Below are 18,374 nucleotides of genomic sequence, written 5' to 3'. Positions count from 1 at the left end.
TTTTCCATATTATACACTCCAATTTGCATTCTAAAAATAGCCACAGGAGATTTTGTTAATTTTTCCTCCAACTTTTACGAGCACTTCTCGCTTCTATACACTACCAAAATTCCAAGTGAAATCAAAAGTGAAGACCGAGAAGGATACGGATTGGTAAAGAAATTGTTATAAAACTCGAAGGTTGCCAGCGAAATATTTCATTTGGAAATATGCCGTCAATGTGAGAAATGTCGATTGGTCGGAAGAAAACCAGTTATTCGATTTGTAAATTTTATTTATTTTGTCCCAAGACGTGTGCAAAAATTACCAATTCAATTAATTCGATAGGCTTGATTAGCTTATGTATCAGAGAGATTCTTGACCTGCCACACCACTATTAGTTCTATTAGTTAGTTCTACAAAATCAGAAAAGGAGTCGTACTCCCTTTCGCTCAAAAAATATTCATCTACCTGATATGTATCATCTGGCCAAGGATAACAGGACCCTCAGGATCTACAAGTGCAAGAGATGTGACAACCCACGAGGAGAGCAGAACTTCGATGTAATAGATGGATAGATAGATTTTATTCATTAGCAATACTTATAGTGTTGGGGACCAAGTCCCCTGGGTCAAACAAATCAAGAGATAGTGGACTGTATTTATTTTTATTAACTCAATTTCCCCGTGGCGGACTGCAAGGACTTGATTACTTTGGCGATGACTAAATGGCTGATTACAAATGAATGAATGAATGTTGGTGGTCCCTAAAATAAATATACACTTCAATTCATTTCTTTAATTCAAACAATTCAATCCTTACTTTAATCTCAAACGGCCTCCGTTTGCTTCCACCAACCTCAAGCTTTTTGAAAGTTTACAACCTGTAATTCAATTAATAATTTTTATCCTGACGCCATTTTAAATTTCTTTCAATCGTTTATCGAACCTACCAAGTTATATAACTCTTTTTCCTGACTCAGGACTAGCTTGATCGTCTCCCAAGGAGTTCAGCCAAATCTAACCAATAAATATTACTAAATTAAATAGATTTTTAACATGAGGAAATATCCTAACTTACGCAAATTCTTTTCCTATGAAAATTCACAAATGCACGTCACGCCACGTTTTCTACAAAAAGACTGACAAATGTGCCGGAAGGGCTTACATAATAAATCTTCAAATATTTCCGCCAGTTAGCGCTCGCGTTTCCAACATTTTCCCCTCTGGTGCTCCTGCACCCACCTACTCCACGTCCAGCACAGCAAGCTTTGCAACTGGTCTCTTGTATAGGCCGTAACGAGTTCTTACCATCGCTGAACGAATTTTCCCATCAGGGGCAGGAAATACTTCTTCCACTCGACCCAAGGGCCACTGGTTGCGAGGTAACTGTTCATCACACACAACAACGACATCTCCAATCTTGATAGTTTTAGTGGTAGAATACCACTTAGTTCGTCTTGTCAACTCGGGAAGGTACTCACGCATCCATCTACGCCAAAAATGGTCTGCGTAATACTGAGCTCGTCTCCATGCTTTGCGGAGGAACAAATCGCTGTCATCAAAGGTCCCAATCGGTCGGTTCTCTCCAGATCTTCCAATCAAGAAATGATTGGGAGTGATGGCAGTCTCGTCATCAGGATCAATCGACACATAAGTTAAAGGCCGGTTATTTAGAATATACTCCACTTCAATAAAGAATGTGTGCAACTCCTCATCAGTGGGATGCCGTGTCCTCATGACCTCTTTCAATACAACTTTGACGGAACGGACAAGTCTTTCCCAAACACCGCCCATATGTGGTGCGGCTGGTGGATTAAAGTGAAATTCCACACGCTTTTCGGAGAAGGTTTCCTGAATCTTCTTTTCATCTACGGCTGCATAAAGTCGTCGAAATTCGTTATCAGCTCCTCGAAGATTTGTTCCATTATCACAGAACATATCAGTTATAGATCCGCGTCGATTCATGAAACGTCTAATTGCCATGATGGCACTGTCTGTCGTCAGGGAGTGTGCGACTTCCAAGTGCACAGCACGAGTCGCTAGGCAAGTGAAGATTACTCCCCATCTTTTCTCCACACGACGACCCACCTTCACTTCTAATGGTCCAAAATAATCCATTCCACTCTTTACAAAGGGATACACTGAATCATTAACTCTTGCGGATGGAAGCACGGCCATTTCAGGAATCAAAGGTTGGGCGCGTTTGTTTTTGCAAATTTGACACTCATGCCAAGCCCTCTTGACTGCCACTCTCACTCTTGGAATATAAAATCTTTCACGAACGTTGTTTACAACTTGTTCTCGTCCTTGGTGATGATTCCGAACATGAAAATCACTAATAATCAACTTTGTCCCCACGTGCTTCGGCGGAAGAATAATGGGGCACTTTACTCGCACTTCACTATTTTGCAAACGTGATCTCATTTTCAATAATCCATCAGAATCCACAAACGGCGTCAAATGATACAAATCACTTTCTTTGGGAATTACTTTTCCCTCTTGGAGACACTGTATTTCTCTTCTGTACACTGACTGTATTTCCTGAAGCAACACTTTTTCTGCTTCTATCAAATCACTCACTTTGAGTCCGGGTAATTCACTTGTTTTTAGATTTTCTTTCGCTTTACGCCACTTTTTCAACCAAAACTGCGCACAATTTTTCACTTGAGCAGTCGCTCTGACAAGTCGATTCCAGCGGGAAAAACGACTCATCTCTGGAATCAGACGATTTCCAATAAACCTTTCAACGTTCACTAACACTTGAAACACCTCAATGTCTCCATTGTCTGCAACTTTTTGTTTTTTATCATCTTGAGGCCATTGTTCCTCCTCCAATTTCAGGAAGGGCGCCCCAGTGAACCATTTAGAGGACGCACTGAAATCACACGGCTTTCTACGCGTGGCCAAATCAGCTGGATTCTGTGTAGTCGAAATCCATCTCCATTGATGAATCTCTGTCAGTTGGTCAATTTCACTTATTCTGTGTCCAACAAACTGCTTGTATCTACGAGAATCACTTTTGATCCACCCCATCACCGTTAGGGAATCCGTCCACAAAACCACTCGATCAAATTCAAGATCCAAAGATGTTTTTACCGCAACGCTAACTCGCGCACTAAGCACTGCAGCTTGTAACTCAAGTCTTGGGATACTGGTAGCTTTCAATGGAGCAACTTTAGTTCTAGCACACACAAAGCCACTTCAACACTATTTTCACTTTCAATCCGTAAATATGCAACAGATGCATAGGCACTCTCGCTGGCGTCTCCAAAGACGTGTAGCTGGATTGAAGTTGCTTCCGGAAGTTTCGGAGAATAACATCTCGGTATCTTCACTGTGTCAATCATTTTTAGCTCCTTGATGAATGCTTGCCACTGCTCCAAAGCCACACCATAAATGATGTCGTCCCATCCAATTTTCTGACGCCAAATCTCTTGGAGAATCATCTTTCCTTTCACCGAAAACATAGCCAAAAATCCCAATGGATCGAAGATTGACATTACCAGCCGTAATACTTCTCTCATTGTGGGTATCTTCTCTCCAGACAGAATATCAGATGCGACGCGATGGAATGTGGTCTTGAAAGTGAAGACATCTTCAGAAGAGTCCCACCACAAGCCAAGAATTCTTTCAGGTTCATCCTTCGCATTCAAACTTTTCATCGTGTCACTCACACAATTAAGAATTCTGCTGTCATTGGCTGTCCAGTTCACTATATCAAAGCCACCGGCTTTATGAACCTGAACAATATCCTTGATCAATCCGCGAGACTCCTCAATGGTATCTGCACATCCCAGATAATCGTCACAGTATGTATTGTGTAGTATTCCCTTCACTGCCTCTGGGAATTCTTCGGCATATTCTTGGGCATTTAGATTCTTCACATATGACGCTAGAGTGGGAGAACAAGATGCCCCAAATGTCATCACATTCATCTTGTACTCTTCTGGCTCATTTTTCCTATCCATTCCTCTCCATAGGATTCTTTGATAGTTGGTATCTTCTGCCCTAACATAAACTCTATGAAACATCTCCTTGATGTCTCCAGTGAATGCGAATTTACCCTTTCTGAAGTTTTCCAACACTGCCGGAAGTGATTTCAATAAGTCTGGCCCGCTCATCAGCAGATCGTTAAGTGATACATTCCCTGACTTAGCCGCACAGTCAAATACCACTCGAATTTTTCCCTTAGCCGGGTGAAAAACCGCAAAGTGTGGAAGATACCAAGTATTTCCAGTAGGAGTCATCCTATCTTCTTCTGTGAGCTTTATCAAGTATCCCTTCTCAAGATGATCACTTATCTTGGCACAGTAAGCCTCGGCCAATGCCGGATCTCTGTCTAGTTTCCTCTCCATGGTGTACAAGCGCTTGACAGCTACATCTCTTGACTCTGGCACAATTGGTTGATGACCTTGCTTCCACAGCAATCCAGTCTCGAAACGCCCATCACTCGTCCTACGGGTGGTGCGCTTCATGATTTCAAGAGCTCTCTTATCTTCACGAGAGAGTACCTTCTCTTGACCTTCAGTACCAAAGCCCTCCAAGGAAAAGGAATTCTTCACCATTTCATACAGCTCATCTTTGCGTTCCACAATAGAGTAGGAGTAGGTCTTTACCTCACATGAGGTTTGATTATTCAATTTTCCCATTACTACCCAGCCTAACCAAGTTAAAGCCAGATAGGGAGCGTTCCACGGTCCGTGGATAATCTCCCGTGACACAATCAAGGGAGTGTTGTCCAGCCCTATCAGCAGATCGGGCTCTGCATCCACCATGGATTCAGAATGACCATCGGCCATATGTTTCCAGTCCCGTGACAGTGCTTCCATATCCACTGTCTGCCTAGGGAGACTTAACTCACAGACAGTCCTAACTTTCTGCATTAAATACTCCTTGGCTTTGGGATGAGTACCTCTGATTCTACAGTTGACAACAGTCGATGTCAGATCAGTACATGCTGTCGGTCCAGCTCCTTGCCACGTCAGAGGGCACTTTGGTCCACTAAGCCCCAATTTCTCTGCTAGAGATGCCTTCATCATTGTCAGCATGGAGCCCTCATCCAAAAAGGCGTAGACCTTCAAGGTACCTTTCGGTCCAGTAACATACACCGGAAGTATCTTCATGAGAATCTTATTACTCGTATTGGCATGAGCCACTGTGGCTCCAGTCATCACAATTCCCCTCTGTGGGGAAATTTCATCTTCCTGATCCGAGTCCTGATCAGTCTCAGTAGGGAAATCTGAAGCATCTAGCTTCTCCTCATCTTCTCTCTGAGCTAGAGAGAACATTTGCTGCTTGTCATCTCTGTGGAGAAGATTGTGGTGTTTCTGACCACAACCAGGTTTTGGACATTTTCCGTTATCACTGCAAGTTGAGAGAGAATGATTTGGCTTCAAGCATCTGAAACAAACTCCCTTTTCTCTCACAATCTTCCATCTGTCGCTTATTTTGAGCTTCTTAAAAGTCTCACAATTTTGTGGGGCATGTTTTCCCTTGCAAAAGCTGCATGCCGCCATTTCGGCTCTCAGCTCGGTCAATTCATTGACAGTTGCCACGGTTCTGCCTTTGACAGGTTTCTGCTCCATTTTCGCTGAGTCCCTAACCTGTACACGATAATTCGCCGCCCTGGCCTTTACCGCAATCCAGTCACACAAGGTTTTCACTGTCACATAGCTCTTGGTCACCTGGAATTCTGACCAAGAAATCTGCATTGACATCGGGAGCTTTAGCACAAGCTCATCCAGCAGCTGGGGATTATCAATGTAGCACATTCGGTTGAATTCCTCAATCGCTGCTACCATGTTCACCATCATAGTGGAAAATTCAACCAAGCTCTCCGGCTTGTCTACTCTTACAGGTGGGTAAGCCTTCACCTGTGCAATCATGGTGCGAATCAGATGTTCAGGTTGTCCATATCGCTCTTCCAGTGACGACAAAGCCTTGTTCACATTCGATGCTGAGTAGAGAAGAAATCTGACTGTTTCTTTGGCTTCTCCAGTGAGACACCTCTGAAGCAGGTTGAGTCTCTCAACATCCGTATATCCACACGTCTGGGTAGTGTTCTCGTACCAAGCACGGAACAACGGCCAATCCTTCACACTCCCATCAAACTTTTGTACATCTGTTCCAAAAGATTGGCGTACAAGAAAACGCTCCATAACCTCCAAAACATCCGATGACGTTTTTGAGTGTTTGTCCACATCATTAGTGGCATTTTGCTTCACTTTGGAGCCAGTAAGTTTGGTGTCAATTTCTCTCTCTTTAGCCTTCACAGCTTCCTGAATTGCCGAATGGAACTGATCATTTGTCATTGTGAGAACTTCCTTCTTCGGGGCTGCGTCGTCAATCAGTTTCTTCTGGAACTCTGCAAACCTGTCAACGATCACGTCCAGATTCACTGGTGCCTCTTCATCATCAGACACGACATTTCCCCTCGTAACCAGAGGGTTGAAAAGTTCAACTTTCTTGCGTGAATTCGATGAAAAAGGTGTTGAGGTCCTTGGAATATCCCCCTGGACATCCCCCAGAATTGTTGGTGAATTCATCCGCTTAGATTTCATCATACTTTGGCGCAACTCAAGTTCCTTTTCCCGCAATGACAAAAACTCCATTTCCTTACGAGTTCTCTCAATCTTAGCCTGAGTGAGAGTCAGTTCAAGGTCGTTATCCTCCTCATCAAAGCCATAACGAGTTGGAGGTCGACCTTTTGTTGCCCTTTGGCTCTTGCGAGGCATCGTGCTATTCGTCTGGAAATCCCTCACAAATCAAGAATCACAATCGCGACAATCGCGGTCCTTTCCGGACAGAACAATCAAATCCTCTGCAGTCCGTTGCAGTCACTGATCCGGCTCGAAGGACCACTTGTTGGGGACCAAGTCCCCTGGGTCAAACAAATCAAGAGATAGTGGACTGTATTTATTTTTATTAACTCAATTTCCCCGTGGCGGACTGCAAGGACTTGATTACTTTGGCGATGACTAAATGGCTGATTACAAATGAATGAATGAATGTTGGTGGTCCCTAAAATAAATATACACTTCAATTCATTTCTTTAATTCAAACAATTCAATCCTTACTTTAATCTCAAACGGCCTCCGTTTGCTTCCACCAACCTCAAGCTTTTTGAAAGTTTACAACCTGTAATTCAATTAATAATTTTTATCCTGACGCCATTTTAAATTTCTTTCAATCGTTTATCGAACCTACCAAGTTATATAACTCTTTTTCCTGACTCAGGACTAGCTTGATCGTCTCCCAAGGAGTTCAGCCAAATCTAACCAATAAATATTACTAAATTAAATAGATTTTTAACATGAGGAAATATCCTAACTTACGCAAATTCTTTTCCTATGAAAATTCACAAATGCACGTCACGCCACGTTTTCTACAAAAAGACTGACAAATGTGCCGGAAGGGCTTACATAATAAATCTTCAAATATTTCCGCCAGTTAGCGCTCGCGTTTCCAACATATAGGAAACAGTAAAAGAGAAGCAAAAAGTATGCAATTGTAGTTTTTAGCGGCCACCGCCGTCTTATCGCTGATGACCAACCTCTGCAGTAAAAACGGTGGAATTTATTATTTAATACAATCTTTATTTACAAAGTTACAACGTATCACATCAGAAAGAAAAAAAAAAGTTAATACTGGTCTAAGCCATTTATGGTGTTCTAACAAACATTGTAAGAGGAAATAAGGTTATTATATAACTAAAATTGCCTAGGTATATTTTTTAAACATAAATGATCAAGTTAGTTCAGATAGAGCCAAAAAAGAATTAGGTTAAAATCCTTGCACCTATTACATTAAAGTTTTAATCTTGTTTCCGAAGATTGCTAATTATTGCAAAAAAAAGACCATTTAATTTGAAAAAAGTATACTAACTTCAAGTTCATAGCTGTAGTAAAGACACTGAAGAAATTCAAATAATATCTTCTTTGTAAACAGTCTAGTTCTTAGTAAACGATCTATACATATTGCAACGCTCTTAGATTAATCATAGAATAAGGGCAGAATCACATTGACAATAAAGTGCTCGCAGTAGCCTTACCGTATTTCGTTAATTTACGAATTTTCATTGCAATTCTTACGAAAATTCTCGATTACCGTATTACCTTATCTCATACTCGGTGGCACTAGGTAAAAATAATATAAGAAAACTGAAGAAATAAAACGAAAATTTGATAAACGGTGAGCAAAAAAAACTACGTTTAATTTCTCGTACAGTTTTTTTTTGGTCACCGTTTATCACATTTTCGTTTTATTTCTTAAATTTTCTTGTGTTATTTTCACCTAGTGCCACCGAGTATGAGATGATAAGGTAATACGATAATCAAGAATTTGTGTAAGAATTGCAATGAAAATGCGAAAATTAAGGAAATACGATGAGCATTTCACTGTCAATGTGATTCTGCCCTAACTCGGTTGAAAAGAATGTGAAGAATTAAGTGTTCTATTTCTACCATCTGAACTTAGTCTTTTAAGTATGAACGATTCAAAGACTGGGGGTTAAAAAAATTATTATTTTCTGTCTGTTAGAAAATATAAATTTATATAGCTGTAAAAGAAAATATTGCTGTGGCTCACCAGTGACCAATATACAATCGTCTTCGCGGGTTTAAACCATATAACAATATTTCAACTAGGATAATTTGTAAAAAGTCGGACCATGCTGAAAGACGGACTATGATATAATATTTCAGCAGACATGAAATTCAACTGTTTTTTTAAGTATCCGCTTTTTTAAATTTTACCTTACACTGTGTTCTTAAAGCAATGAACTCATCATTATTAAAGTTTTTAAGTATAGGAACAGAGTAAAACGCATAATTTTTATCAACATTGGTTTTTATTGTACGATATGACTCAATTTTGCATTAATAATCTCTTGACTTAAATATATAACCGAGTGAAAAAGAAGGAATATTGAAGGAAAATACAAAGTATGAACATTTAGATAGGAAATTAAAGAATAACTACAACTATTCGCTATTCAAGCCTTATGCTCTTAACTGATTTCCAGTATAATTATTAATTTTACCGAGGCTAAAAATATTTAAATGCGTCTTGCTCAAAACGGGGCCACGTAAATGGGAAGCGGACTTATCGTTATCAAGTTCTACACTTTAAATGAAACGGGGCACAACGGACGAACAGAAGAATACGGGGTGCTTTGCATTACATCCTATAATCGCATACAACACCACAGGGTACGATAAACCCCTAACACTGTTTGTTGTCTCTCGAACGTTCTACTTTGCTCTTAAAGCAATTGAAAATTTTTCAAGTTACCTAGTTTTGGTCACCACCGCTTTTTCCTAATTCGACTAAATCTGACAGTAGAGTTCTCTTCGAAATTTTAAAACTTGCCTTCAAATTTAAAAAAAAATGATCCAGTTTAGTAAGAACATTAATCGTTTCTCCGTTGGATATATTTTGTCTCCTAACCGGTGTTGCTATTCCTGCATAATGGATAAAGTTTGTCCACATAGTGTGCTTTCGAAGGATCGTTTTAAGGACGGTATCGTTGAGAGTAATGTCAACAAGTTTGGCACGGGTCTCTCATACTTCAGCAACTGTTTTTCAGTTTCGTATTTGAAATGAATTAGCATCCTAGTTTACTGGATAAACCAGGGGTGACATGATAACTTATTTTCGATACTATCGACTGTCGATTGTGAAAAATTTAAACGATAGCAGGACTTCCTATAACTAATATTGATATTTCTAAACAGTCATATTCTTTTAAGAATGTCACAATGAATGTCATAATGAACGGCCCAACCATGCGTGAAAAGTCGACTTATTCTAACAGATATAGATTTATCGATACTATCGATTCGATAGTGGCGAAAAGTTATAATTCCACCCCAGAACTTGAACAAATCACTCATCCGAGTATTTTGAATCTCTTTGAAATCTAAAGTATCTTGTTTAATGTGTCTAAGGAAATCTAAGGTATCTTATAAAGATTTTTAGTACAAAATAAATGCCTCCTTACCATTCATTTATGATTAATCTTCTATACATATGGAATGATTAAAATTGCCTATGTTACATCATACAGGAAATTCGCAATAACTCGAAATATCAAGAGTAAACCAAGATCATTCTGGACAAATTATGTTTTACTATGTAACCTGTATGTAATCGTTTGAAAAAAGTTGTGAAAGTCAATTTCCCATCACAACTAGCCTTATCTCTAAAGAATTATTAAACTCATTCTCGTCGAATTACAACTCAGTTGCAATAGCTTGAGAATTCACATATAGCTATGACTTCTTGACACAAAAGTTCCAATTCAAAATGGTAATTTCTACCACTGGTTATTCTTGCTCAATGTAGTTCGTAACTTTTCCATGCCATTTTCCTCAGTGGTTCTCTTTTCTGCTCATTGTATTTCGATCTAGTAAGACGTTGATTGGTAAATTTGATCAGTAAAGGAGAATTCTTGAATTTGAGTATCATTAGGGGTCTTTGCAAATGTCAAATACGACCCTCGGTAAAGTCCAGCTCTATCTGGTGAATTCAGTTAAATGGGATGTTAAAAAAAATCCAATTCAAAAGTCCAATCTCATGATGACGGCTTCAAAGATAGGCGACACGATATCAAAGTTCAGGTCAGTATAGCGGCGGCAAAACACTGGAGTCAGGGATATTTTTTTTGCTGTCTTGAATTATGTGGAATTTTTACGGAATTTTCTTCTGAAAATATTTTTGTTATTTATCAAATATAATGAGCATCTCAGTGACCTTTGTGTATTTTCCATCTCTTGTTACTGACCTCAATGGAATAGTGACGATGAGAGTGAGATGGGGATATAGGGGGTAGGATTTTGAAAGGGAGAATTAGGAATTTTAGTTCATTGTTGTATACGTTCATGGGGTGTTACGGTGAAAAATCAATACTGTGGGAAAAAGGGCTCGTCTCGAGCATAACCTCACACAGAGGCAACATTTGTTATGTATGGCCTCAAGAATGAGTCGATATTCGACCGAGATGGCAAGAGTCACGAGACCTATGGCCATGAGATGGAGAGAGATGGAAGATACTGCTGACGTCATCAAACACACCGCCAACTCTGACTTTACCTCCGTCGGTTGCCACAGTGAAGTCGCCTCAGCGTTTTCTTTTTTCTCTTCCTAAGGCAAAGCCACTACTGAAGAGAGCAAAGGGAGACGAGAGAGTGGTACATGAAAGAGAAAGAAGTGCTAGGCAAATAGAGTAGAAAATTTTTGGGGGTGTGTCACCCATACAAATGCACTTTGAATGAGAGCAACTTCTGTAAAACTGCATTTCAACACGAGCACACATCGACAAGGAACTGGCCTATGTTTTCTCTTATACGATCTTACTAAACTGCGCACAATCGCATTAAAATTCCATGCATGCAAGAGTGAGAGACTTCATTTCATTCGAAATTGTGAAATTTCACAATGGAGGCACGCTCGATAGCGAAAAACTTAAAAAAAAAACAAGCGCAAAATGCGAGGAGGCAAAGTCTCGCCAACACATCTGCAAAAGAGAACATTGACACATGAAATTCCATATACTGGTGTGTTTCGTATCTAAAATAAGACCGAGTTTATTTTATCGCTACGCACTGAAAATATATGGTTTAAAGAGCGTTTTTTTTTATCACATGAATACTCTGGGTGGAATGACGAGGATTAATTCAGAGAACTGCCTCTACACTTGTCTATCTTATCGAAACAGAATTTGACCCAAAAGACTGAAACTTCCTTGGGAAAAGAGTATTTTTCCTCTTGAAATTCTCTGTTTTATTCAATATGCGAGAAGATCGGCTTTTTAATTAAACTCCCGTTAAATCTGAGATTTTCCATTATTTTAGCGCCATGGTGTTGTATAGAGTAGCCAAGCCCACGTCTGAGAATGTGACTAGAGTAGGGGCAGGCGCTAAAAAAAAAGTCCACATAGAAATGCAAATAATGTGTTAATGCAAAAAGTGGAAATCGTACGAGAAGGAAAGCAAGTTTAGAGAACAACCAGGCAAAAATATATTCTACGATAATTCAGCGTTTGATGAACTTTAATATAGATTTATTAGCAAAAAAATATTACATTGTTACAGTTCCACCTTACACTGCAATTTGCAATATGGTGCGAGACCTTGACACAAGCAATAACTATTTTGATGACGGAGGCAATATGAGTTGGAAAAAAAAACCAATGGTGATTTTATCTCATGTTGTCGCAAATAGTCTCAGATGACGCACAATTTCACCATAGAGCGTCTGTTTTGGCCTAACAAAATATTATTGGAAATTTTCGCATTTTCTTGTTGACGAAGGCAGGTCATTTTGTGACTCACGGCTACACAACTGATGCAACGCATACACCCAGTGAATGCAATGTAACCGACTCTTCTATGGCATTGCTTTTGGCAAACATCGCAGACGTGCACACAACCACGCGCTCTATGTAACGCAAAATCTTAAACCGCTAAATACATTTGCTTAATAAAATTTCATGCAATATCTCAGGATCTTATGAAATTCATATTGAATAAAAGAATTATAATTTGGAAATATGAGTCACTGCTATTGACTTTCACGCACAAGCCTTCAATGTAATTAAATGGATTTAAGTAGAATGATAGAGAGAATCCATCGAAAAATAGAACAAAATTATTAATTAATCTACGAACTGGGATATCCTATTAATATCCACTTTGTGATAACAATAGATATCCTTGACAAATTCAAACTTCTATCAAGGACGGTGTTTAGCGGAATTTGTTCGCCTAAAATTAATTAAATCTAAATAAGTAAAGATTAAATTAACAGTTTTTATTGCAATGCGAGAGATATATAATAAAAAAAGTAAATGATGTGAGACCTATGCTACGATAGTTCTGTTTGGAAATTCAATGGACATTTTCTTGCAAATATATTAGACTCCCCTAGGAACTCCACAAAAGTTCTCAAGGGCGTTGATTAGTACACTATACTTTGGCCAAATACTCAATTATTTTTGATGAACTTTCTAAGGACCGGAATGCAATAGATGATGCAAAATTTACGTTTGTACAAGACCACAGACATCAAAGATATTCAAATTTCTAGTAAGGGCAAAGTACCCCGGATCGGAATGTTAAGAGACATGCTCGATATTTAGTTAAAAATATAAGCCTCAAAATACTATTTGGTATTTTTGTGTATGCTAATCGGTATATTAATGATCGATTTAGCTATATTTGTGCGTTTGAACTTTAAAATTTTACAATAAATTAATAAAAAATAGATGTAATTGATACTGTGTATTCTGTATCTCGAATCGTCACGAAGTTAATCAGGTGTCTCACGGAAAATTGGTTTTATAAATTAAATCTAAACTAATGCACTGTATTCTTGTGAGAATTAAATGGTAAAAAGTAGCTAATAATTTTTAAAAGTTCATTTTAATTGCTGCAATAATATGACAATAACTTGACGATCCGAGGAACACTGCCGATCGTTGGTGCTCTTCCCTTATAACTAATTTGCTCCGTTTCTGGACAAAAGCAAAAAAACAGAAGAAATTTATGCAAAGAACCTTTAATTCTTGAGAATAACTACTCATCATGATAATTTGAACAATTTGAACTGATTCTTTACTACTAATGGGCAAAATATTTTCGAGGATCGGTTTAAGTTTATTTAGGACCTTAAGATGGGGATTAAATTATTTATTGTTACTCGTGTCAATATGGTTATTATTAATCGTGTCGGAATACTTTATTACAATCTAATCATGTTATAGTGCTGTTGTATTCCGTAATAGATCCGCTAAGTCCATTATGTGTAGACCGTTTAGGAACGCCTTCCCCGTAGTGTGGATGCTTCTTCCACTTTATTTCATGTGAAAATGTCTTTCCTGACATTCAGTTTATTTTGCGAGTGGAGTCAGAGATCTCGTCTGCCCAAGACCCATCTTGCTTATTGCGCCATTGAGATCCCCATAAATATGGTGACCTTGTGGAAAGATTCGTTCGTTTATTTCGAAATATTTTGGTATTGGAAGAATTAGCCATCCTTCCTAAGATCTCCGTTACGGCGTAATAGCTTATCATGGTCGGCCTAAAATAATGTTCAGCTGATCAATAATTTTTATAAGCACCGTTCGCGGCTTAAAAAACGTTTCGTTTGAATCAAGGATCTCTATGCCAAGCACTATCCACCCATCTACAAGATCCTGAAGCTGGATAGTTCATTATAGGCTTAACCCTTTAACGACGAGACAGTTTTTGTGGACCGAAAATCAGCAAAAAAAAATGAAACTAATGTACAAAACTAGTAAAAGGTCTTATATCTGGCCTTCGAAAAGCCAACAGTGACTGATTTAGTGTATTTCTTGTCTTTATGAACGATAGGGACACAAATAGCCTAAAAATGTAAGTAATTTTTCTGACAATACTAATGAATGATAATTTTCAATCTAATGAAAAATATTATGTTTGAGTATTGTAGTTTCTTTTCCCAAAACGGTTTTACTTAAAAAAATTGGAAGTATAAAAATATTTAAAATTAATTTTCATTATGAGAATTTAAAAATTCGTCATTTTTTAGCTTAAAAAATTACTATATGGCGAATACCTGGAGACTATTTTGCAATTATGTACAAACATTAGGAAAATATAACTTTAGGTAGTTAGGAAAAATTATTTTCTTTATGGGACACCGGTGTTCCAATCGTCCTTAAAGGGTTAAAATGGGTGCCTTCTATAGTAACAAATTTTACCGATATCTAATCTAGTCCATGGGCGTACCCAGCTAGGGGCAGGGGGGGGGCAGCTGCCCCCCCCTAGAAGCTTCAAAGAAGACAAAAACAAATGAAAAGTAAAAAAATATATATTTGGTCAGCAAAAATTAATAATTTTGTTCAGTAAAAAAACAAATCTTTCCAAAAATGGGCTTAATTTTTCGATCCATAAAGATCGAAACTTTAATGAAAATTCTACTTCTTTTAAAAGTTGTAAATTTAGTCACTTTTCAAATTTAGTGTTTTACTGCTCGTTTGTCAATACAAAAATGAGCTAAAAAAAAAAACAATTAAAAGCCCAATCGGGGAGGGGGAGGCAGAGCAAGGCTGTTGCCCCCACTGCACTACAGTCAAAAATTAAAAAAAAAGTGTAAAAATGGGCAAATATTTAGTAATTATTTTTACTTTCTTTTTATAACGTAATTTCAGTAATAATAATATTTTTCGAAAAGGAGGAAGTTGTCACGTAATGTTTTTTACAGAATTAAAGAATATTTAAGGATTTATATGAAAATTTAAAAAGCCACGGAGAAAGTAAAAGTATAGGGTTAGAATTTGTTTTATAAAAGTCGTCATTGAGTTCTCTAAAGATCGCTTTTAGCACCAACAATTTACCATATACTGTTAGTGAAAAGTAAGCAAGTTTCTTCTGAACATAATAAAAATTTTAATTCAAGCTCCTAAGCATATAAAAGCATAACATATAAACTATATTTTTTGACATTTTTATTTAAAAAAAAATAAAAATTCGGCCGTTAGGACCTGATTGTCGGAAACGTTTATTGAAAACACTTATTTTTCGTTAATACCTAACGATTACTACAGTAGATTCATCTGATCTCAGAAAAACCAATTATTCCCTGTTATCAGATGAGTTAAACCCGTTCTTAAACTTGAGGATTTAAAAAAAAACAAAATTAGGTCTTTTTTTGATAATTTAATACAAAAATACGATTTTCGGCGTATTTTGCACCACGTTTTGTCTTAAAAAATAAATCGTTATCAAAGCAACAAAAAATCCATGGTTCAAGTTAGTTTAACTCATATTCTAATAGGAAATAATTTTTTTTACGTTAGATTAATCTACACTGAGTAATCGTGACTACCGAAAAGTAAATTTTATTTTCAAAAAGACATTTCCAAAAATTAGGTACCAAGTTAGAAGAACTAAACTTTTAAAGTTGTTAATGAAAATTTGAAAAAATGCAGCTCAACTGTTGTATTTTTACATACTTAAGAGCTTATATTGAATTAATTATATCACGTTGACAAAAAAGAAAGGAAACATGCTGTTTTTAGGCTGCGTGATCCATGTAACCCTTTAAGAAGGGGAGACGTGGGTCAAAATATACTAAAAACAGCATAATTTTCTCTAATATTTTTACATCGGAATAAAAAAGTTTATTTAACCCTTTAAGGACGATAGGAACACCGGTGTCCCATAAAGAGTATAATTTTTCGTGACTACCTAAAGTTATTTTTTACTTATGTTTATACGTAATTTTCGGTCAGCGAAAACTGTCTCGTCGTTAAAGGGTTAATTCGAGCTCTTAGGAATATAAAAGTACAACATTTAAAGTATATGTTCTGAAATTTTCTTTTAAAAATTCAGTTGTAGAGATCTGATTTTTGGAATTCGGAGACCTTTTTGAAAAAAAAAAAAAAACAAATAGTTTTCGATGGACAATATTTCTTGAAATATCTGAAATCCAAAAGCCAAATATTTCCTGTTAACTAATGAGTTAAACCAGTACTTGATGATCATCAGCATTATCATTTTCAACCGCTTCTCCCTATTGGGGTCACGTCCTTGAACGAAAGATTTTTGAAAAAAATGATATTTGAATTTTTTGAAGACTATTCTGCAAGAATAGCATTTTTGAAGTATTTTACAGATTTTACACCACGTTTCGTCTTAGATTAGAGAATAAGTTATGAGCAAGTAAACATAAAATCCTTCGTTCAAGGACTAGTTTAATTCATTACCTAACAGGAAATATTTACGTTTTTGATATCAGAAAATATAGCACAATGGCTGAATTTTGAAAATTATTAAATTAAAATCCAGAAAATATAGTTTAAATCTTGTTATTTTTATGCCTAAGAGCTTGAATTAATTTTTTTTATTATGATAGAACAGAAATTTGGAAAAAAAATCTGTTTTTAGTCTTCTCGACCCTCGTAGTCGTAACCCCTTAAGTAAATTTTCGTTAAATAAAAATGTCAAAGCTGGAAATTTTCAGAAGCATATCATTAATTCTATATGATAGTCCTTTTTGCCTTGAAGGGTATCACGAAACGAAATGTTAAGACCTCCATATTAAATTTAAGAAAAATATATAAGCTCCAAAACATTTTGATGTTTTTGTATTGGTATATTAGTGATTCGTTTTACTATATCTAAATTTGCGTATTTATTATCAGAAATAAATAAAGATAGGTGCAATTGTAAAAATGCATCGTGTTCTGCGGATCGGAAGGGACTTAGTCAAACGTTTCTCGGATAGTTGGTTCTATAGATTAAATATGAACTAAAAGGAATGTCTTTCAGTAATTTGCTAAAAAGTAGCGAATAATTTCTAAAAATTATTTTATTTTTAGCCAATAATATGGCAGAGAGTGTACTGGTCCGAGGAACACTTACGATTGTTCCTTACCAATACCTACAAATTAAGCATAGGCTAATCTATGCTGAAAACTAGGGGACCTGCTTTATTATCCCATTTTATTTTTTTACGTTTTTTTTTTTTTTTCAAAATAAAAATTATGCACCCCCCCTCGCCAACAAATTTTGAGATTTGGCCCCCCCCTAACCGAAATCCTGGGTACGCCCTTGATCTAGTCTGTTAAGTTTAGAACACTTAGCTATAGTGTAATGTTATTAAATTATTAAAAAAAAGAAATAACTTCTAATGATTAATAGAAATGAAAGTAAAGCTTATATTTTTTTTAATATAAATGAAAATTGTTATAAGAAATTTACTATAAAATTTTTGATGAAAATACATTGAATGCTCTTGTCATGTAGCATTAACGTTCGATTTTTCATTTCATCTAGAGTACTGATCTACGCTATTCTGTTATGAACTCAAACTAAATCCTTAATCTGAACTAGTTTAGTCCATGAACCTCTTTGATCGTTAGTATTCGATCAAATAGACTGATATGAAAGCTCTTGCACAACTTTTTATTGTCTGCATTTGAACAACTATTTCAAAATAATATTTTACTTCAATTATTTTATTCCTAAAAGTGATTCAATTTCTTCGTCATACACAGAAGTAACATAAGCGGTCTTTCCTACTAAATATGAAAATATAATCTTCTAATCTGAACTCAATATCCTTAGATGTATTTACAATTCATTGTGGCACATTAAGGAATGCAATCTAGAAGTACTAAGTACATCTAAATCTAGGACACAAAAAAATCCCCCCAGATAAAGAGTTTAAACAGAAACAGTAACTTAATGATACAAATATAAATTCTTAGAATTTAATTTAAAATAAACAAGATTGTGAATTGAAGAATGAAGCAATAAATTTAGCTTACTGAGTAATATTTGACTGATAAGAAAAATTGCAAATGCGATAGGAATAATTGGAAGGCGGTATATGGAATTGTATAGAAAG

General features: G+C 36.6%; 2 protein-coding genes across 3 annotated transcripts in view; one reads left to right on the top strand and one right to left on the bottom strand.

Moving 5' to 3' along the window:
* LOC129803546 (hexokinase type 2) overlaps positions 1-18,374 on the top strand; it is a 41,815-nt gene that overhangs the window by 929 nt on the left and 22,512 nt on the right. The window lies entirely within an intron of this gene.
* LOC129803544 (uncharacterized) lies at positions 626-3,153 on the bottom strand. Its single transcript, XM_055850182.1, has 2 exons — positions 802-3,153; positions 626-745 (listed from the first exon to the last, which is right to left on the bottom strand). The coding sequence occupies exon 1, from the start codon at positions 3,012-3,014 to the stop codon at positions 1,224-1,226; it is 1,791 nt and encodes a 596-aa protein (XP_055706157.1). The 5' UTR covers positions 3,015-3,153; the 3' UTR covers positions 626-745; positions 802-1,223.

Source organism: Phlebotomus papatasi, chromosome 2 (assembly GCF_024763615.1).
Source record: "Phlebotomus papatasi isolate M1 chromosome 2, Ppap_2.1, whole genome shotgun sequence".
Taxonomy (NCBI): Eukaryota; Metazoa; Arthropoda; class Insecta; order Diptera; family Psychodidae; genus Phlebotomus; species Phlebotomus papatasi.
Note: the sequence above shows the minus strand (reverse complement) of the source record. Positions and strands in the feature narration are given on the sequence as shown.